General features: G+C 37.9%; 1 protein-coding gene across 8 annotated transcripts in view; it reads right to left on the bottom strand.

Moving 5' to 3' along the window:
• The window catches only part of LOC137109121 (protein turtle homolog B-like), a 121,682-nt gene that overhangs the window by 41,836 nt on the left and 58,775 nt on the right, over window positions 1–21,071 (bottom strand). For all 8 annotated transcript variants that reach the window (XR_010912270.1, XM_067494541.1, XM_067494544.1 and 5 more), the window contains exons 7-10: window positions 11,780–11,925; window positions 1,486–1,628; window positions 1,070–1,210; window positions 854–970 (exon numbers count right to left, since the gene is read on the bottom strand). Coding sequence is in view for 7 of the 8 variants with exons in the window: in XM_067494541.1 (XP_067350642.1) it covers window positions 854–970; window positions 1,070–1,210; window positions 1,486–1,628; window positions 11,780–11,925 (547 nt within the window). In the remaining variant the exon portion in view is untranslated. The remainder of the gene's footprint in view (window positions 1–853; window positions 971–1,069; window positions 1,211–1,485; window positions 1,629–11,779; window positions 11,926–21,071) is intronic.

Genomic DNA, 21,071 nt, shown 5'->3' with positions numbered 1-21,071 from the left:
TGGGCTGAGGAGCTACCATAAGTTAAGTTTATGGTATATAATATTGGCTGGGGGTCTACTGGGCCTCAGGCTACATTGCATTTAAAACGCACATTATTCTTTAGTATAAATCAGTGCATGGGCTAAGAAAAACCTCTGAAATCTATTCTTAGTGAACAGTTTTTTGCTGCATACAATCAAAAGTTAAAACTCTACCAACCAGCAGAAACAATGCTGCCTTCTCTGAGCTTGAGCTCCTTTTAAAATAAACTGAGGTCATGGAAAAACCGCCCTGTGATGTGATGAGTCAAAATTTGAAATGCACACAGTTCAAAAGCCAGTATCTGTGATAATGTGGGGGGTGCAATATGCTAAAAGATTTTCAGATCATCTTCTGTTTTTATTAACATCTTATGAACTGCCTTAACATTTTTAGAAACGGGTGGGGAAGAAATTAAAACAAAAAAAATGTCAAAGAAACACAAGTGTACAATATTATATCTACTAGGATAACAATGCTTGAAATATTTCAACAGTGGCAAATTATACAGAATGTTGAGATATTAATGTTTTAAATGGGACAAAAAATTGCTCATCAAATAAGAGCTAATGAGCAAGATAATTCATCATTACAATCAAGAAAACAATTGAGAGAATCTAATATATTGATTGCAGAGGCATCATTAAATTGTGATTAAATTCGCTGAAATGGCATTGAGACATTTAAGTGATTAAAATCTGAGCATCCAATACAGGCACAGATTTCTCAATTGAAAATATTGAACATAAAAGAATAGGATGCATTGGTTAACAAACAGTCTGATAGTGAACACTTTGGAGCTGTACTGTAAGTAAAGTGTGTTTTGTGTCTTACCTTCCTCCATGTGATATTGGGAAAGGGGTCTCCCTCTGCCTCACAGGGGATGACCAGTTCTCTCCCAGCCTCCTGCCTGTACTCCCCTCCAGGAACCACTGAGAATTTGGGAGGGTCCTGTCCAGAGTAAAACAGCCAAATTGGTTTGGTCTAGATCAAGGTGGAGCTGAAATTTCTCCTCCCTTTTGCTAATTAATGTAGTGACTGATCACGAACCTTTAGCACCAGGGGAGCGGGAGGGGACCATCCCATGGAACCCAGGGCATTGTAAGGCATGCAGGTATAGGTGCCTAGAGAGTCCTCTGTCACCTCTGCCACACGGATGCTCCCATCGTCCATTTGGCTCCAACCAGGGTACTGTGGATCAAGAAGTGGTGGACGGTTTGAGATGGAGAGTTACACTTTACATTACAAGCCAATAGTAACTTATTGCTCCTACGAATGGTTTAGTGGAGCTCACACTTAGAAATAAATAGGTAGAAGTCCTATAGTTTTTGTTCAATAAGAAAAAAGATGAAAAGGAATGGATGAAGTAGAAAAACAGAACTGCATGAAGCTTCAACTAAAGAAATGCCATACTTGCTTGTAGTCTGAGCTGGGGTGAAGTGAACAGCATCACTGCATCAGCTCACCTTATCTATCCGGAGAGGGAGGCCATCTTTCTTCCACTTGACCAATGTTACAGGGGGGTTGGCATGGACAGGACAGCGGATGAAACCAGGCAGACCAATGGCCACGTAGATAACGGGCGGCATGTTTACCACACGGGCAGGGTCTAGTAAAAAACACATTGAGTGATAACACATGTCTTTACTGTAACTTGTGCCTGGTGATTATATAACTGTGTAGAGAAGACTGGGACATCACACACTCCTCGTTAAATGATAAATGAATTTATGTGGCGCACAGCTGGTCTCAGAACAGCAATTGTCGGTGCAGAGCGCTCCCACACACACCAGACTTACTCCTCAACTGAAATTAAATGAGCAACATAGAGTACATGATGATTCATACAGTAAACCAAAATGTAACCTATTTTATTATAGACATGTGTGCTACACTGACTTCTATCATATCTAAATCCTTCATTCAACTTTCTGTACAGCCCTTGAGGTTTTCTTTTTATTTACGTCCTAATTTTTTTCTTTATTTTCAGTTTTTTCAGTCTTACACTGTAACACAGTAACAGACTGAATGGCACTGTGTGGTGCAGCGGTTGTCCACCAAACCCACAGTTGTTGGTTTCAATCCCCGGCTCCTCCAGTCACATAATAAATGAAGCCCAACTTAGAGTGTTGGCCACCTGCATAGTAACTGCCCCATCGGTGTGTGTGAGTGCGAATGGGTGAATAAGAAGCTGTGAAAAGCGCTTTGAGTATGAGTAAGTACAAAAGTGCTATATAACTGCAGACCATTTATTGTTAAGTCTTGTTTAAAGTGAGCAAATTCTGTGAGGGAGCAAATGATCAGGAAATCATTTAGTATTTTATCCAAACAAAGGAATCTGCACTGCCTGCATCAGATATAAATTACTACTTTGCAAAATCCATTGTTAAACTAGGTCATTTGTTTCACATGAAATTTGTTTACTTAACACCTTTTTATAGATAAATCTGTTGACTGTGTTTATATGTACTCACAGATTTTAACTCTGACAGAAAACGCTGCTTTCTGACTTTCTTTTTTGCTTTCTACATATCTCTGCAGCATGACAGCGCAGGGCAGAGAACAAAATAGAGGGGGGAGACACACTCTGATCCACAGCATGAACTGTCTGAGTAAAATAAAGTGGAAAGCAACTTATTTAGACTTCTGCGAGGGGACTTTGTGTTATTTTAATTTTCAGTCGGATTTTATAGGAGGCAGCATTATTGTGTTAATGATGTGTCCTTCTTTTAGGCTTTATCTGGCCTGCTGTCTGAGTCATTTTGGTAAGCACATGCACTTTTGGAGAAAGCTGATAAAAAAAAACCTGGTTAAGCGTTTATATGCCAGAGAAATCTACCTGGGGAAATCAGATTTCCCGTTTACATGACAATTAGGTGACAGGAGGATTTGACACACCACCTATCAATATTAAAATTACACATTAAGAATTTGAAAGACACTGAATTTACAATAATAGACTATACAGCAGTTAGGAAAAAAATCCACTATAGCAGATGCTTAAGAAGCTTAAGAAGCTGTAAACAAATTGAAAGAAACAATTCTTTCATCATTTGCTTCACCATTTTTCAATACAATGGAAAGTAGCCACCTTAATGTTACTCCTGCACAAGTTGATTATCTTGTTGACAATTCTGCAGCCTCACTACGTTCAATAGTCGATAGTGTTGCCCCTCTGAAAAAGAAGGCAGTAAACCAGAAGAGGTGATCTCCATGGTATAGTTCACAAACACGCAACTTAAAACAGGCAACACGAAAGTCAGAAAGGAAGTGGTGTTCCAGAAATTTAGAAAAATCTCATTTAGGCTGTAAAAATTGTTTAAAAATGTACAAAAAAGCTCTCTGTGATGCCAGAACAGCATATTATTCATCATTAATAGAAGAAAACAAGAACAACCTCTGGTTTCTGTTCAGCACTGTAGCCAGGCTGACTAAGAGCCATAGTTCTGTTGAGCCTAGTTTTCCCTTAACCCTTAGTCCCTTAGTTAACTCTGAGCAGCAATGACTTCATGACTTTCTTTATGAATAAAATTGTAGCTATTAGAGAAAGAATTTACCAGATCCTCCCCCCAAATATTACAGATAGATCTTCATGTACAACACTGCTAGAATCATCAATAAGGCCCCAATCCCTGTTAGACTGCTTTTTACACATAGATCTCACTGGGATAACTTCACTTATTACCTCATCCAAACCAACAACCTGTCTGCTAGACCCTATTCCAACTAAGCTGCTCAAGGAAGCTTTACCCTTAATAGATACGTTCATATTAGATATCATCAATCTATCTTTAAAAACAGGCTATGTACCACAGGCCTATAAGGTAGCTGTAATTAAATCACTACTTAAAAACCCTGTCTTGACCAGGTGTTTTAGCCAATTACAGACCAATATCTAATCTCCCCTTTATTTCTAAAATAATTGAAATAGTAGTTGCAAAACAATTATGAATAATTTGTATGAAGACTTTTAGTCAGGATTTAGAGTTCATCATAGTACAGAAACAACACTGGTAAAAGTCACCAACAAATGGACTAGTCTCTATACTTGTTCTGTTAGATCTTAGTGCTGCATTCGATACCATTGAACACAATATTTTATTACAGAGACTGGAATATGAAATTGGGATTAAAGGAACTGCACTAGGTTGGTTTAAATATTATCTATCTGATAGACTTAAATTTTAAATGATGAATCCTCCATCTACACAAAGGTTAGCTATGGAGTTTCTCCTTTAGGCAACATTATTAGAAAACACTCCATAAATTTCAATTGTTATGATGATGATATCCAGCTATATCTATCTATGGAACCAGATGAAAATAATCAGTTAATAAAGCTTCAAGCCTACAAGACATAAAGGCCTGGATGTCCCACAATTCCCTACTTCTAAACTCAGACAAAACTGAGGTCATAGTATTTGGGCCCAAAAGTCTCAGAAATTTGATCTCCAACCATATTGTTACTCTAGATGGCATAAGTCCGGCCTCCAGTACTACTGCAAGGAACCTTGGAGTTATTTTTGACTAGGATTTGTCCTCACATATAAAACAAATCTCTAGAACAGCCTTCTTCCACCTAAGGAACATTGCCAAAATTAGGAGCATCCTGTCTCAAAGTGATGCCGAAAAACTGGTCCATGCATTTGTTACCTCTAGGTTGGACTACTGTAATTCCCTACTTTCAGGATGCCCCAGTAACTGTCTCTAGAGCCTGCAATTAATCCAAAATGCTGCAGCAAGACTGCTGACTGGAACTAGCAAGAGAGATCATACTTCACCTTCACTAGCTTCTCTCCATTGGCTTCCCATTAAATCTAGAATAGAATTTAAAACCCTGCTTCTTGCATATAAAGCTCTAAATGATCAGGCTTCATCACATATAGAAGACCTCATAGCACCATATCATCCCAGTAGACCACTTCGATCTCAGAATGCAGGCCTACTTGTGGTTCCCAGAATTTCCAAAGGTAGAATGGGAGGTAGAGCCTTTTGCTATCAAGCTCCTCTCCTGTGGAACCAGCTCCCAGTTCAGATTTGGGAAGCAGACACCTTTACTTTTAAGTCTAGGCTTAATACCTTCCTCTTTAATAAAGATTATACTTAGTTATAGTCATGGTGCTATAGGCTTAGACTGCTGGGGGGACCACCCCCCGATGCACCGAGCTCCTTTACTCCTCTTGCCCCTCTCTCCTCTCCTCTCACCCCACAATTGTCACCACTGTATGACATTAACTTTGTGTGTTTTCTCCCGAAGTTTTCCTTCTCCTTCTCTGTCTCCCTCTATCTGTCCCTTTTTTGCAGATGTCCCCGGCTTCGGAGCTGTGTGTTTTCCAGTGTGCAGCTACTGGTCCTACCAACCTGCCCGATGTATTGTTGTTGCTTTTGTTGCTCTTTTCTTTTCATTCTTGACTTTCCACTTCACTTTTAAAGTGCTTTGAGATGACCTTGTTGTGAATTGGTGCTATTTAAATAAAGTTATATTGAATTGAATTGAATTGATCATTTAATTTCACCACTAATGCAAAGGTGATAACTAAACATTTTGTGAAAGTCCCAAATGGCTTGTTGACCTAAATTACAGCACACACTCTGAAGTGACACAGTCACCCTAGCGTGACTGGTCGGCAGTGCTGTCCTTATTATGGACAAATTTAATATGAAGAAGATATGAGAACATCGCATCTACCTACATAGCAGCCCATCAATCAGCAACCCAACAACACTGACACTGGTTTGTTTTCCTGGCTAGTTTTGTTCCTTGCTGAACTTTGGTGGAGATAAACATTTAAATATTATCATGTAAGTTTACTTAACTTTAAAGTGAATTTGTAGTCTCCACATTTGGCAAGTGCAATACATTGTATTACATGCTCTGACACTGAATAGAATTTGTCTACTGTGAGATGTCTACAGAGGTGCTTTGGTTTTTTTCCTTTGAGCCTTTGAAAACTTTTTGAATTGTTCTTGCCTCACTGGTGCCTTATAAGACACAGAACATGTTTTTTCTTGTTTGGGTACACGCAGACAAAAAAACAGATTTTTCTGTTGACAGTCAAAAATATGACATACACATACCCTGAGACATTCTGAAAGGACCAAGTTGTGGCTAATAGCTATCAAAATGGACAAAGGTAGAGGTGTGTGCATATGGAGCACATTTCTCAGAGGATGAAGAAGATGATTACACAGAAGTACCTTAAGATGACTTTGTTGTGAATTATATATATAAATAAATAAATATAAATATATAAATAAATTTGAATTAAATTGAATTGCCAGCTGAGAGAATGTTTTCAATCAACCAATAAGCTGTTTACCTACATTTGCCTCAACTTTCTGAGTGCAAAGTATAAATCAACTATGCAAACCAAGTTTTTTTTTCACTTTCTGTAAAGTTAAATTTTTTTTTAAAGTTAAAAGATTTTTGTAATGTGTTTCTGATTAACTGATTCACAAACATTACACACTATTACGAAAAGGCCTCCCTAAAGATCTTAAATCTGTTCTTCCCAGTCTTCCCAGTAAATCAAGTTTTCCCAAGGCTGGGGCATAACGTTAACATTTTGGAATTATGCTTATTCATATCCCCATACACTAATTGCCACTTAAAATGCAGACTTATTTATACACTGTTTATGCACAGATTCAACAAGCAAGATATAGATGTAACAAGTTGGTAAACTCGAAAAGTGGTGGTAAAGGGTTTTTGTTGTCTTTGAAGACCGTGTAAGCTGTTTTTCTTTTTATGGTAAGCTAATATAACCAAAAATATTTAACAAACAGATATGAGTGTCAAATCAACAACTATGCTTTCTTTAAATGAATTGCAGATTTTTAAGAGGTGGTTAAGGAAAGGCACTTGATTAGCTGCAAGCAGTGAACAAGTGCTCGAACTTGCCTATAGTAACACAGTTAGACAAGTCTTCTCTGTCTCAGCTCTCCTTAAAGATCTACTCAGGAGAATTTCATGTGAATTTCATGTTCTTGTGACACTACCTGAGATCTGCAAAGCAAAACAACAATACATCCAAGATGTCAGACATCTTGACATCTCAAGTTTACCTGGTAACATCAGGTGGAAAACCTCTATACAAACAAAAATCCATCTGGTAGAGGAGGAAATATGGGGAAGAAAAATTTATGAAATTCTAAATTATGAGCAGGGGCAAGAAAAGTGTAGTACCTAAACTACGTCAAGGAGGAGAGCTTCAAAGTAGACACTGGATAAGGAGGAGACATGTGTGAGTGAGGAGGGACAAGTGCTATCAGTGTAGTGAAAGGGAAAAGCATGAGCAAGGCTGAGCATGAGCGTGGGAAAGAGGACAGGTGAGAGAGAGCGAGATGTAACTAGATGACGTAAGCTAAAGAGGCACTGGTGACAGAGAGGAAGATGAGGGGGTTTGTCGTCAGGGCAATATGATGAGATGAAAGGGAGCGAGTGAATGACTCTGACATGGTGAGAGAGAAACACTTGATTGACTACCCTGTTGCCACAACAACTTTGTGCTTCAACTGGTCAACTTAACCACGGGCTTGGCAGCACTGTGCCATAAGGATCCCAGACGAGAACTACCACCAGCACCACACAGACAAGAGTAGCAGCCAAGTTTCTAAATATAGCCCTCAGACAGCGCTATCGCTCACAACACACTGGTTCCCACTGCAAGATGCTTTAGGGAAGTTATTCAATGGCAAGCACTTCAGGGAGAAAGACAGAGGGAGGACAGAGAGAGAGAGAGAGACAGTGTGTGGGAGAGTGGTTTAAACAGCATGAGGCAGGAGGGAGAGAAAGGGCATGAAACAAATGTTGAAGAGTCGAGGGAAGAGAAGGGATAAAGAGAGAAAAAGGGACAAAAGATAATGAGAGGCACGAATAGGACAGAAATACAGAGCGTCCTCTGCCGTCTGACAGAGAAAAGTCCTGTCTTGTAGCAGTGATGTAATCCCCCCACCTCCACCCCCTCACTTTACCTTTCTAACAATTGGTGTTGCCTGCATCGGTCCAGCTCACACACACACACACACACGCGCTCACACAAAAGCTCTCTCTCTCTCTCTCACACTCACACACACACACACACACACACACACACACACACACACACACACACACACACACACACACACACACACACACACACACACACACACCAGTGGACAACTAGAGGAGGCAGGAGAGTGAGGGAATGCAAAATGTCTGTTGCCTTGACTACTGCCAGTGGCCAGTGACCGGTTGACAATGCTAAAATCTCCAAGCTGGTACTGCCCCTGCTTTGTCTGCTCCAAGCTTTTCTAAAGTGACAAATTCATCAGGTGTCATTGCTCCACAGCAGGAAAAGAGAGAGAGAGAAATCAAGAGAGAGTTAAAGAAATAGAGAGACAACTTGGCGTTATTTATTGACCAAGATGTTATGTGGCAACCTATGATGAATAACAGAAGGAGGAAGAGATAAAGATGAGGTGGTATGCATTTAAATTATATAAATATACATACACTGTATGTACATACACACACACTCATACAATTTTGTATATATGGTGGTGTGCAAATAAAATTCACACCACCTCATCTCCATCTCTTCCTCGTTCTGTATATATTTAGGGTAGAGATTGGTAGAGAGAACTCTATTCCACAGAGCAGGAGAAGCAGCAAGTACACTTTTATCCCAAATAAGGTGGTCTGCAGCTCTACACCAGTGTCACATCTAACAGGAAACAATGTTGCCACAAACCAAATGCAAAGAAAGTTCCATTTATGGTTAGGCCTTCACTTAGAAGTGAGGTCCTTTCTTAACCAGTGTAGAGATAAGATGACATCTATAAGACATCATTAAAGCTTTTATCTGATTTCCTTTTAGAAAAATGTATAGACTACGATGAGAAGCTTGAACTGTCACACTTTGTCCTACTTTTTTTGAATAGATACTATGAGAGGTTGCAATAGTTATTCTTGGAGCTGTCTATGCTCATTTTGAAGTTAAGTTACTAAGCATGGGAGTCGAGCTTCAGCAAATGATCTTAAATACTTACATAACTCTTTTATGGGAGATTGGAAACAATTGTATTTTATGTATATGAAAAAGCATGACACCAATATTTTAAAATGCTGTTAAAGCTAAAAAATTAACATCCCAGATTTATTAAGAATTTAACAAACTCAGCTAATGTCTATCAGAACAGCAGAGGCATTTGATCAGATTTGATTGACAGCCTACCGCTAACATCAGCAAAAAAAAACCTTAAATGTCACATTTTCATTTAAAGGCAAAGATCAGTCTGAGAAATGCTCATGTACACTGTTTACAATACATTACATTTTAGACAGTTACTCTCATGAGTATCAAATTTTCAGCTCTCCTTTATGTAAACTGTTTTAATCAATCAATCAATCATCAAATGTCAGTGTTTAACATGAGCTGTATATAGGATTTAAGAATACTTTATCTACTATAAACTGTACAGATTTGTATTTTGTTGTGTAGCCCCAACATTTTTTTTGGTTCAGTCTTTTTTCTAAATAATTAACACCCTAGTCAAACATGATGAGAAACACAATGCTTAAACATTTTCCTATTCCTGGTCTGGTTAATTACTTTTAGTGCACTGGTATTTGAAGTATTCTTTATATTTTCTCAGTCAGTTTCTTTCTTCGAACAACATGATCCTGTATAAACACTATCTTCACCAGCACCAAGTCCAGCCTTGCTTGTTTTCCATGTCTTTTTCTCTTAGTTTTTCAAAGTGATCCCAAACAGAATTCAGCATTTTAAGAATTTACTGATGGATGGTGGGTTTGTTTTTTCCAACACACTCCAAATGAATTTACGGTGTCTAAAAAAGGCATTTACACCAACTCATGTTTCATTCTTCACCAGTTGAAGCCTTGTGGGAGAGTGGGGGAAAACTTTGTCAAATTAAATCTTAGCTACTGTTTGTCAGAAAGCGTGTGGGGGATTGTGAAGTCAAGTGAAGAAATTTCTATGTTTTGATAAGACCAAAATTGAGCTTTGTGACCATAAATACAACACTAAATCTGACAACAGTTGTTATATGTACAATCTCTCCATATCAGCTGCAGAAGTTTGTAACTCCTTCTTGAGAATGAAGGAAAGGAATACTCCTTTGGCCACCCTAACCTTTAATTCACCCTAATGTGGCCCAATAGTTAAGAGTAAAAATACACTTGAATCAAAAGGTCTAACACTACAGGTAAAGCTGGGCAAACATGTTCCAAACTCAAGGCTGGTGAGAACCAATTACTGGCCCAAATGATTATGTAGTGTTAGGGGGCGACCGACTTGATCTTAATGCTCCAAACAGGCTCAAACTCTACCTGATCTTGAATCCTGAGATCCTGTAGTGTGAAAGGAACAGCAAGAAAATAGTGAGCAGCAACAGCCAAAGAGGGTAAGAAGCCTCACCAAACAGGTGTTGAGTACTTGTAGAAGTAGCTTCAACCAGCCTCATTTGAGAGTAAGAAAACTTGCACCCTGCAGATCTCATAAACCCATATTTTATTCACAATAGAACATAAACAGCATATCAGATGTTGAAACCGAGACATTTTACCATTTTATAGAAAATATTCACTGATTTTGAATTTGAAGGCAGCAACACATTTGAAAAACGTTGGAAGAGAAGCAACAAAAGGCTAGAAAAGTAACAAAAGAAGCATTTGACTACTAATTGGCAACATGTCAGTAACATGAGTGGGTATAAAAGGAGCATTTCAGAGAGGCAGAGCCTCTCTAATGTAAAGATGGACAGAGGTTCACCAATCTGAGATAAACTGCATCTAAAAATTGTGGAACAATTTCAGAAATGTTCCTCAATGAAAAATTGTGAAAAAGGAGAAGGAGAATCAGGAGGAATCTCTGTGCACAAGGGACAAGGCTGAAAGTCAAAACTGAATGCGCATGATCTTGGGGAACTCACACAGTTCTGCATTACAGGAGATGGATCTCTGATGGTATGGAGGTGCATTACTGCCTATGGTGTGAACCGGTTACACATCTAGAAAGGTATCATCAATGCAACGTTATTACAACGTTAATACAACGTCAATGTACATAGTACATAGACGTTTTAGAGCAACATATACTCCCATCCAGACAATGGCTCTTTCAGGGAAATACATATTTAAATATTTTGGCACAAACCACAGGAGAAGAGTCCAGGTGCTGAACTGTCCCGCCTGCAGTCCAGACCTTTCACCAATAGAAAAAATGTGGCACAAGTCCCAGGAATGAGACAACCTTTCTCTCCTACAACTATAGCAACTGGTCTCCTCACTTCGCAGATGTCAACAGACAGATGGTAAACGAAGACGGGATGGTACACAATGGTAAACATTGCCCTGTTACAACTTTTTTGAGATGTCTTGCTTTAAATCTTATTCAAAATAAGCTAAAATTTTTCATGAAATGGTAAAATGTCTCAATTTCAACATCTAGCTCTAGAACATAAAATATCAGAGTGAAGTATTTTCCCTGGCAAGCAATGTTCATCTGCAGAGAGCACTTTAAGTCAGAATTAATGCTCACTAGTGACAGGTTAACTGACCTGCCACCAGCAAAATTTGTCATTTTGAGTCAATACCTGGTATGCCAACATTAATTATGACATTCAAGAACTTGAATTTTCACTGTCCTATTCAGCAGAAAGCTGCATAAGTAAAGGGTGTAAAGGAAAACCAGGAATGTTTTTGATTTAGCATGTGTAAGAAAGAACATAAATTAAAAAAGACACGACACTCACATTGCACTGTTAGGTAGGCAGAGGCAGTTGGTGGTCGGCCCAAGCTGTTGCTAGGAGCACAGGTATATTTCCCAGCATCCTCTGGCTTAACTTGGGCAATTATAAGGGAACCATCGATGAGAATACTGACTCTGCGTTTCAGGTCACTGTGAAAATGAAGAAACAATAATGTTAGGGTCTGTATGTGTTTGAGTTTTTCCCAGTGAAAGGATGTCATTATTCAGCTCTTCGTGTTTTTTTTCCTCGGTGCATATGTGCACTTAAAATTCCTGTCACTGATGTGCGATGCCCCATTCTTATGAACATGAAGACATATACATGGGTCAATATCACTGTATTCTGCCTTTTGGTGTCCTGAACATAAATAACTCATTTGCCATGATAACTTAACATACAAATGACTATGAAAGGGTGTGTTGTAGTAGGGTATGCTTTTTTATTCAAAACAGAAGCATTACTTGGCTCTTTAGATACATTTTCAAGATATTTTTTTTGTTTTGTATACGAAGATGTACTGTATGTTATTTTGCTATGTCCCAGGCATTGCTCATTAAATTTGAATGAGAATAAAATAGTCAAATCATAAAAAAATATACAGTTAATATTTTGTTAAATAAGATATTACTCAAATTAAATGTATTGATCATTTTGTAATTAAAACAATATTTTTATTTAGTAAAAAAGAAAAGTCTGTCCACCCTGTCGTATTGTGGAATCTGCCCCTTTAAGAAAAGGCCATCTCCATTAGTGACACCAGGACAACAGATTTTTTTATCTCTTCAGTGGCGGGAATTTCAACTGCTGAGGTGAATAAGCTGCTGACTTTCCAACTGACAAATTTTATTCATATGAGTTTGCTTACTTGTTTTGCCAAAGCTTAACATGTCCACCCTGTTGGCATAAAATATACTAGCAGTGAGTAAAATACAATATTTTCAAAATATGTAAGTATAGTCAGAGCTACAATTTTTTTTGCTTTTTTCTTAGCTCTGACTTTCTATGCATAAGGCTGTGCATGCTGCTTGATTTACGTTCCAGAGCAGAACAGTTCGCTAAAGAAGAACTGTTAAGTTTATGTGCTTTAAAGGTAGATGGAAAGTACAAGAATGCATATTTCATAGATTATTCGTTACTGGTCTCTGGCGCACATTAATTAGAATGTACCAGTGTGAATAGATTTATTGACACCAATACCGATGAAGATTTTCCATTTGTAGAGATTTAAAACTTCTAAAAAACTCTGTATATCATCCATATTGCAGGCCCTGTGTTGGAACAGCAGAAGAGGATCACAGAGGTCTAAGTTCATGCATGACTTGGTGTCACACAATGGCTGCAGATTGTTCAGCAGCACATTCACCCTCAATAAAATCATATTTTCCTCATTCAAAAGGTAGGCTATGTTGTTGTGCCTCTGTGCTTATTTACCGCCAAGTTTCTGGTACTTCAAGTGCACCATTTAAACATCCACTTTAGTATTTTATTATTTACATTTAATGTAAAGGGATTAACTTTACTGATTAGATTTAATCACTGATACATGTACTCAACTACAGTTTTGACACAATTTTCTTTACCCATTTTATTCTACAGTACCTTACACTACTACTCCACTACACTATATAGTTAAAGTGCTTTTTAGCCAAAAATAATAATTTGACTGCTGGATTTACTAATAGGTTACTTACTGTCTGTGATGATGTGTGATAATTCTATCATAAACATATTAATTATCATGTTCCTTTAAGCACAGACAGAGGTGGAGGAGTAGCAGCAATCTCGCACTCTAGCTTACTTTTTATATATATATAGTAGCCACCTTAAATTGAAATTTCATTCACCATGTGTATATACAATGGAGAGTAATCACCTTTATTTTACTCCTGTACATTATCTTCTTGATAATTCTGCAGTCTCACTACATCCAATACTTGATACTGTTGGCCCTTTAAAAACAAAGGCAGTAAACCAGAAGATCTTCTGGTAAAGTTCACAAACTCGCAACTTAAAGCAGGCAACATGAAAGTTAGAAAGGAAGTGGCATTCCAGAAATTTAGAAGAATCTCATTCAACTTGGAAAAACTGTTTAAACATTTACAAAATAGTCCTACGTAATACCAGAACAGCATATTATCCATTACTAACGAATAAGAACAAAACCCGGTTTCTGTTCAGCACTGTAGCCAGGCTGACTAAGAGCCATAGTTCTGTTGAGCCTAGTTTTCCCTTAACTCTGAGCAGCAATGACTTCATGATTTTCTTCATGAATAAAATTGTAGCTAATAGAGAAAGAATTCACCAGATCCTCCCCCATAATATTACAGATAGTGATCACAAACATCAGTGCTAGAATCATCAATAAGGCCCCTATCCCTCTTATGTTGTTAGTTTATATGAGGTAATAATTGACGTTAGCTCAGCTCCCCGAGATCTATTGGTAAAAAGCAGTCTGTCTGCTAGACCCTATTCCAGCTAGACTGCTCAAACTAGCTTTAGAAACAGGATATGTACCACAGCTGTAATCAAACAGCTACTTACAAATCCCGTCTTGAACCAGGTGTTTCAGCCAATTACAAACCAATATAAGTCGCCAACTTCTCACTTCTCTTGGCTTCAGTTAATGAGCTCGTCTCTATACTTGTTCTGTTAGATCTTAGTGCTGCATTCAACACCACTGATCACAACATGTTATTACACAGGAACATTGGGACTAATTGGGACTAAAGGAACACCACAAGGTTGTTTAAAATCTTATCTATCTGATTCCAATGTGTTCATGTGAATCCTCCATGCAAACAAAGGTTAGCCATAGAGTTCTGTGTTAGGACCAATACTTTGCTTTAGACATTTCTCCTTTAGGCAACATTATTAGAAAACACTCCATAAATTTCCATTGTTACGTTGATGATACCCAGTTATATCTTTCTAAGGAACCAGATGGAAAAAAAAAGCTTCAAGTATGCCTACAAGACATAAAGGCAACTACAAATCTCAGAAATATGCTGTCCAGGCATATCTTTTCTCTAGATGGCATTACTCTGGCCCCCAGTATTACTGCAAGGAACCACGATTCCTTTACCTCACATATAAAACAAATCTCTAGAACAAATCTTCTTCCACCTATGGAACATTGCCAAAATTAGGAGCGTCCTGTCTCAAAGTGATGCCAAAAAACTGGTCCATGCATTTGTTACTTCTAGGTTGGACTACTGTAATTCCCTATTTTCAGGATGCCCCAGTAACTCCCTAAAGAGCCTGCAATTAATCCTAAATGCTGCAGCAAGAGTGCTGACTGGAACCCCCCAATGCACTGAGCTCCTTTCCTCCTCTCACCCCACATTTATTTGCCACCACTGTATGTTCTTCCTCCCGTAGTTGTCTTTCTCCTTCTTTGTCTCCCTCTCTCTGTCCCTTTCTGCAGGTGTCCCCGGCTTTGGAGCTGTGTGTTTTCCAGTGTGCAGCTACTGGTCCTACCAACATACCCGATGTTTTGTTGTTGCTTTTTGTTGCTCTTTTCTTTTCTTTCTCCACTTTCCACTCACCCCAACCAGTCAAGGCAGATGGCCTCCCACCCTGAGCCTGGTTCTGCTGGAGGTTTTTTCCGTTGATGGGATTTTTTCCTCTCCACTGTTGCCTATGGCTTGCTCAAGGAGGAATTGTTGGGTTCTCTCTATACATCTTTATATTCTTGACTTTATTCTGTAAAGTGCCTTGAGATGACTTTGTTGTGAATTGGTGCTAAATCAATAAAGTTGAATTGAATAAAATGATATAATTAACTTATAAACTATTAAAATATAGTGCTATGTGTTGGTAAAGATTAAACAAATTCATTAATTTCACAAATGTTTTCATATTTTTAATTTTATATTTTCTAAAATGACGTGTGATTTTGAATTGGTGTCATTTTTAAAAAAAAATATAGCATTACAGTGATAAAACAGTGTTATTCAGTGTTACCTCATGTTTTGTAGAGTATATGTATGCACTGCAACTAACTGCTCAACATTACAAGATAAAGTTTCTATCATTTCTATTTGGAAAGTTGAGCTGCAATGGGATTTGAGCCCAGAGATTTTGGCCTGCTGACCAATGACCAGCCACTTGCAGTAGTCAAGGCAACAGATATTTTGGATTTGTCTACTTTGCTCACTTCATTGCCCACTGCCCACTTCACTAAACAGAGGGGGAAAGTGAGTATTAGGACACAAGTGAAACATGAATACAAAAAAGAAAAAAAAAACAACAAAGTTGCTAACCACTGCTGCTTTTTTACTTTCACAGGATAGTTTTTTTAATCGGTACTTTTGCTTACTTACTAAATTGTGAATGGGTAATAAAGACTTCAAATATGACATGATATTTTACACCATAAACTGTGCAAACACAAATGGTGATCCAAAATAAAAATAACTGATCATAATGAAATATCAAATATAACCAGTCAGTTTCTAAATAAATAAAATAAAATAAAATAGAATATGAATGCAGTATTTCCTTTGCATCATGTTGTATAGGTTCCCTTTTTTATCCATCTGAATACTTCCTTATTTTTGTTATTGTGGGGAAAACCATTGCTAAATAAATTGAATAATCCTTCTGCACTAAAGGAGCCGGTTAGGGCAGCAACAATAACATCTGATCTCCTCCATATATTGGTTGTGTTTTCGTTTGGGATGGTGAAATTAATTTAGTTCATATTTCCACCACTTTTTGGTTCATGTTTCTGACACAAATTGCAAATGAGACGTTTTTGATTTCAGGACATGTCTTATATAAATATTACTAAAAGGGACAACAAATAAATTGTTATTGATGTCTCTTATTGGTCATCTCTAAGTTTATGGTATTCGTAGCTACTGTATCTACAAGTCCCACTTCCAAAAATTTTAGACACTGTCTAAAATGTTAATTGAAAGTGGATGCAATTGTTTGATTGTGATTAGTTTAATACAGTACATCAAATTCTGAATCTGGGGAAATTTAATTGTGTTTTGGAAAATATTTACTCATATAGCATGGCAGCTCAACAGTTCAGGGCCTCCGTGTCATATTTTTCACTTCATTATGTTCTAAATGTTTTCAGTGGTTTTACAGGACTGGACTGCAGACAGGACAGTTTGCATCTGGTCTATGTTACTACTGAGCCATGCTCTTGTAACGTGTGCAGACTGCAGACTGCAGTGGTTTAACATTCTTTTGCTGAAATAGGCAAGGTCTGACAAACATTTAAAATAAAAAAATTTTCCAAAGACTGAAAAGCCACAGACTGAAAAGAAAGTTCCCACTGAGTTTTATAATGGGTTTTAGGGACCACAAGCAGATTTTGACCTGATGACCTCAATGCTTTAGTCAAGTCAAGTCAAGTCTGCTTGATACAGAGAATTGAAATGAAATTGCGTTATTCTCACTAGCAAAGGAGCCTTTAGAGGAGCCATAAGGGGTCAACAGGTAAGAAATGTACTGAGCGTTGCAATGAAGGGCTCTCTAAGTGAGCACCAGAATTTTAAAATCAATTCTATATTCGATTGGTAACCAGTGAAGAGAATATAAAACAAGTGTGATCCGGGCTCTTCTACTGGTTCCTGTTAAAAGCCTCGCTGCTGAGTTAATTTTTAAAAAAAAACAGACAGTCTCAAACCGAAGTTCAGGCTGTCAGTGACTGAAGGACTAAAAGCCTGTGACCACGGCTCAAACTGGGCCAAGCCAGACTGATTGCCAGGCTGATCTACTGTCTCTGCTAGCAATTTTAAAATAGTATTTGAAGGCATTACTGATTGCTTGAGCCGCGTGTCATTTCTCTCACAATACACACAATCGCTAGCTCATTCTGCAGGGCCACAGTTGTTTGTGTTCACCAACTCCACTCACGCTTAAATTGTGTTAATGATCCGGCCCTTTGGTTTCACTTCCTGTGTCAGACTGTTATTTTGTATTTCCCTGTTTACACATCCTGCCTAGTGTCTTCAGCCACTTTACGTTCATCACCACTCCTAATTGGTTACTCCTGTTCCTCTGGCTATTTAAACCCAGCTCTGGCCACAGTCCCCTGCCAGATCATCTCCCTGCATGACTTCAATGAGCCTTCCAGACAGTCTGTGTCATTTGGATCATGCTAATCTTTGTCTGCAATCACCTGCCTGAGATCAGCCTGAAACCTGCTGCTAAACCAGTTTTGCCTATTAATGGTCTGCTAATCTGCTAAACTTGCCTGTCTGCTTATTACCTGCCTGCTAAGCTCCTAACCTGCCTGCCTGTTAACCAGCCTGCCTATTGCCTACTGCCTAGGTGCTAAGTGGCTAACCTGCCTGCTGCCTTTCTGATCGGTTTACCTGCCTGTCTGTAACTCATTCTTCCAGATTCCAAATGGATTCCTTCCCCATGGACTCTGTATCGTAAGTTCCCTACTAATTACTAATTCTGGATTTTTTTTAAGTTGGACCTCGGAATGTTCGACTATTGCTATTGCATATTGGATTTAAGGAATATTTGGATCTTGGAATAGGATATCTTGGGATTATGTGTGGGACCCTGGACTGTAGATTTACTTTGGCACTGTGATCACCTGAATATTTACTACTTGTTACCCACTTTCCTATATCCTGAGCTCCTACAGAAACTATGATACACTCACCTGCAGCCTGCTTCTCATTGCTGGTATACCATTATCCTTCTCCCCTCTACTGGCCTGGTCATCCATCATTTAACTTCCCTCCCAGTTTTCCCTTTTTGTCTGGCTCCTGACTCAATCACCTGCCCCTCCAACTATACTCTGTATTCTTCTGCAGCTACAAGTAAGCCCCTTTATGATTATCTGCATTTTGCCCCCAAAAATGTATATCATAATCGCCCCTTTCTCGTACTCAGTGCCCAATCTCCCCCCCTCAATCACCTAGTATACTGGATCCTCTAATCAGACTCTCCAACCTTAAGATCACCATTTGTCTATTGCTATTGTTATCAAACTGTCCTAAACTTCCTCTTGTGTTCTGTGCTTCTGGGTCCTATTACCAAAATCCACTAAACTCATTACACACAAACTGATAAGCATTGAGAATGAATTGCTCAGCTCAAAGAATGCACCTAGTGGGTCTTCTTTTTGAGTGCTGGGGTGTGAGTGGGCACACTGAACCATGTTTATTTTAAACCGCTTTACCTACAGTGACAAGCCTTGCTGATCCCTTTTTTTTTTGTCATTCAGATGTACAGTGGATGGTTTTTTTACAGCTTGATTCTGAAAATATTTTAAAGAAGGAGTTGGTCTGAATGAATTTCCCGCTGGAAAAATACAGTGAATTAACAAGTGTAAAGGAATGAAATAAAATGACTGCTTTCATATTTCTGTCATCAATGATGGATTTAAAAAATTGCTTAAAACTTTTACTGTTGCAGCCTTAACTAATAACCGTAGCTGGCGCGACAGAAATGTGAACCATCTTTTTAATGCATTTACTCATGATTCAAATATCATTTTATAGCGTTTAAGATGTCACAAGCTTTTAAAAGTGCGATATGTCAGGCATTTTGGTATATAGCCTACTGTATTTGTTTTACAGTAGGTAAGAAAACACTTTTGTAACATCTACTCCTGGGTGGGGTGGACAAGGCTATCGGCAGTGAATGTATCTATGTATTTTTAAGAAGGTAAAGACCTCAGTTAGTTTTGCAAAATGTCCAAAAATAGTCACCAATAAAAAAAGACAAGGATCAACCGTAAACTACCCAAGAAACTGAACAGACTGAATACATGAGATTGTGCGGTCAAAAAATGATTGGTCACTAAATCAGACTATATTTGACCAATGCTTAAAAGATAAATGTCTAAAAGGGGTTAAACCACAAAAAGGCTGTTGGCCTTGATTTACATACTTATTAACTAATAAAAAAAAAAAAAACCTTCAGTATGAAAACTCCATACTGTTTTAATTTGACTCCTAGGTTATAAAACAAGCCCAACATATTATACACTAGCTGCCGAGACAAATGGTCTGCCAGATTAATGCAATTGCTATGGTTGTCAGATTTAAATATTTCTTTCATATTCTTTCCTGCATTAATCTTGCATCCATGTCAAATGTGGTGGTGTTTCAACATAAAAGTTAACACAAACAAAATTAAGCACAACAACCCCAAAATGCAATGCAAACTATGCATTGTAAATCCTTTCATTGTGCCCTCACGTTTGGCGCCATTTACAAAATTCTCTCTATGTCCTTATTGGACTGCCCAGGCTCTAAAAATCTGATTAGATCAAAAAGGTTTTAAATTGTTAAAACACGAACTCTACTTCACATCCGCTAAAGTTCCTCTATTATTATAGTATAGTCATTATTATAAAATGAGTTAACAGCTTGGTTCCCAGTGTGGATTACCACTTTATATAGTTACTACTTACTTTGTAAAAGCATTCACATCAACTAATAAATCATTAAATCAATTAAAAAAGATATACTATAACAATCATGCAGCATAAAGGCATACACTATGCATGTGTACTAGCAGTACACTCAGCACCAACTGTTCTTACCTTTCCTAAATCATGTGCCAATCTCACCAGACTGCTACAAAACAAATCCACATGCATCACAGTGGCTGGTTAGAACTCATTCTGCCCTTTATGCAAGGCCTGTTGGATTAACAGGGCTCATTAATAAATGGCCTTTTTTTGGCTAATCTTTGAAATGCATTATGGTTCAAACTTGTATTACATTTTGAAACATGTAAAATTTTAGAAACTTGAAAGTGGCATAGACTGCCGGGCACCTGCCTTTATGGTCAATGTATAAGGTTTTTATTAATGAAGTGATTAACCTATTTACTGTGAAGGGATGCCATTTTTAGAGATGAGAACGAGATTAGGAAGAAAAATTTGTAAATATAAAATGACTGGACTAACATTTACATTTATTAATTTGGCAGACGCTTTCATCCAAGGCAACTTAAAAGTGAGGTACAAGGCAAGCAAAAATCTAAGCCAAGTGGAAAACATTAATACAAGGCGCTATACGAAGAAGTGTTTCCATTTTAAGTAAAATACGAAAGCCATTTTGACATTGGTTAAAAAGTTATAAGTTCCACACATACTATAAAACCAAGCCATCAACTCACTACATAATGATAAAAATCAGCTTATATTATGGTTTCTGTGGCTTATATTTATACGTTTTTAAATGTACTCTATGGCCAAAAAGTATTTTCACTTTGTTAAATAATTAATTACTTTTTCATTTCTCCTGCTACTGATCCAGCAATGTAATTAAATTGTTAAAACGCAGTCACACCATGTAGTTTA

The sequence above is a fragment of the Channa argus genome, chromosome 24 (assembly GCF_033026475.1).
Source record: "Channa argus isolate prfri chromosome 24, Channa argus male v1.0, whole genome shotgun sequence".
In the NCBI taxonomy this organism is placed as follows: domain Eukaryota; kingdom Metazoa; phylum Chordata; class Actinopteri; order Anabantiformes; family Channidae; genus Channa; species Channa argus.
Note: the sequence above shows the minus strand (reverse complement) of the source record. Positions and strands in the feature narration are given on the sequence as shown.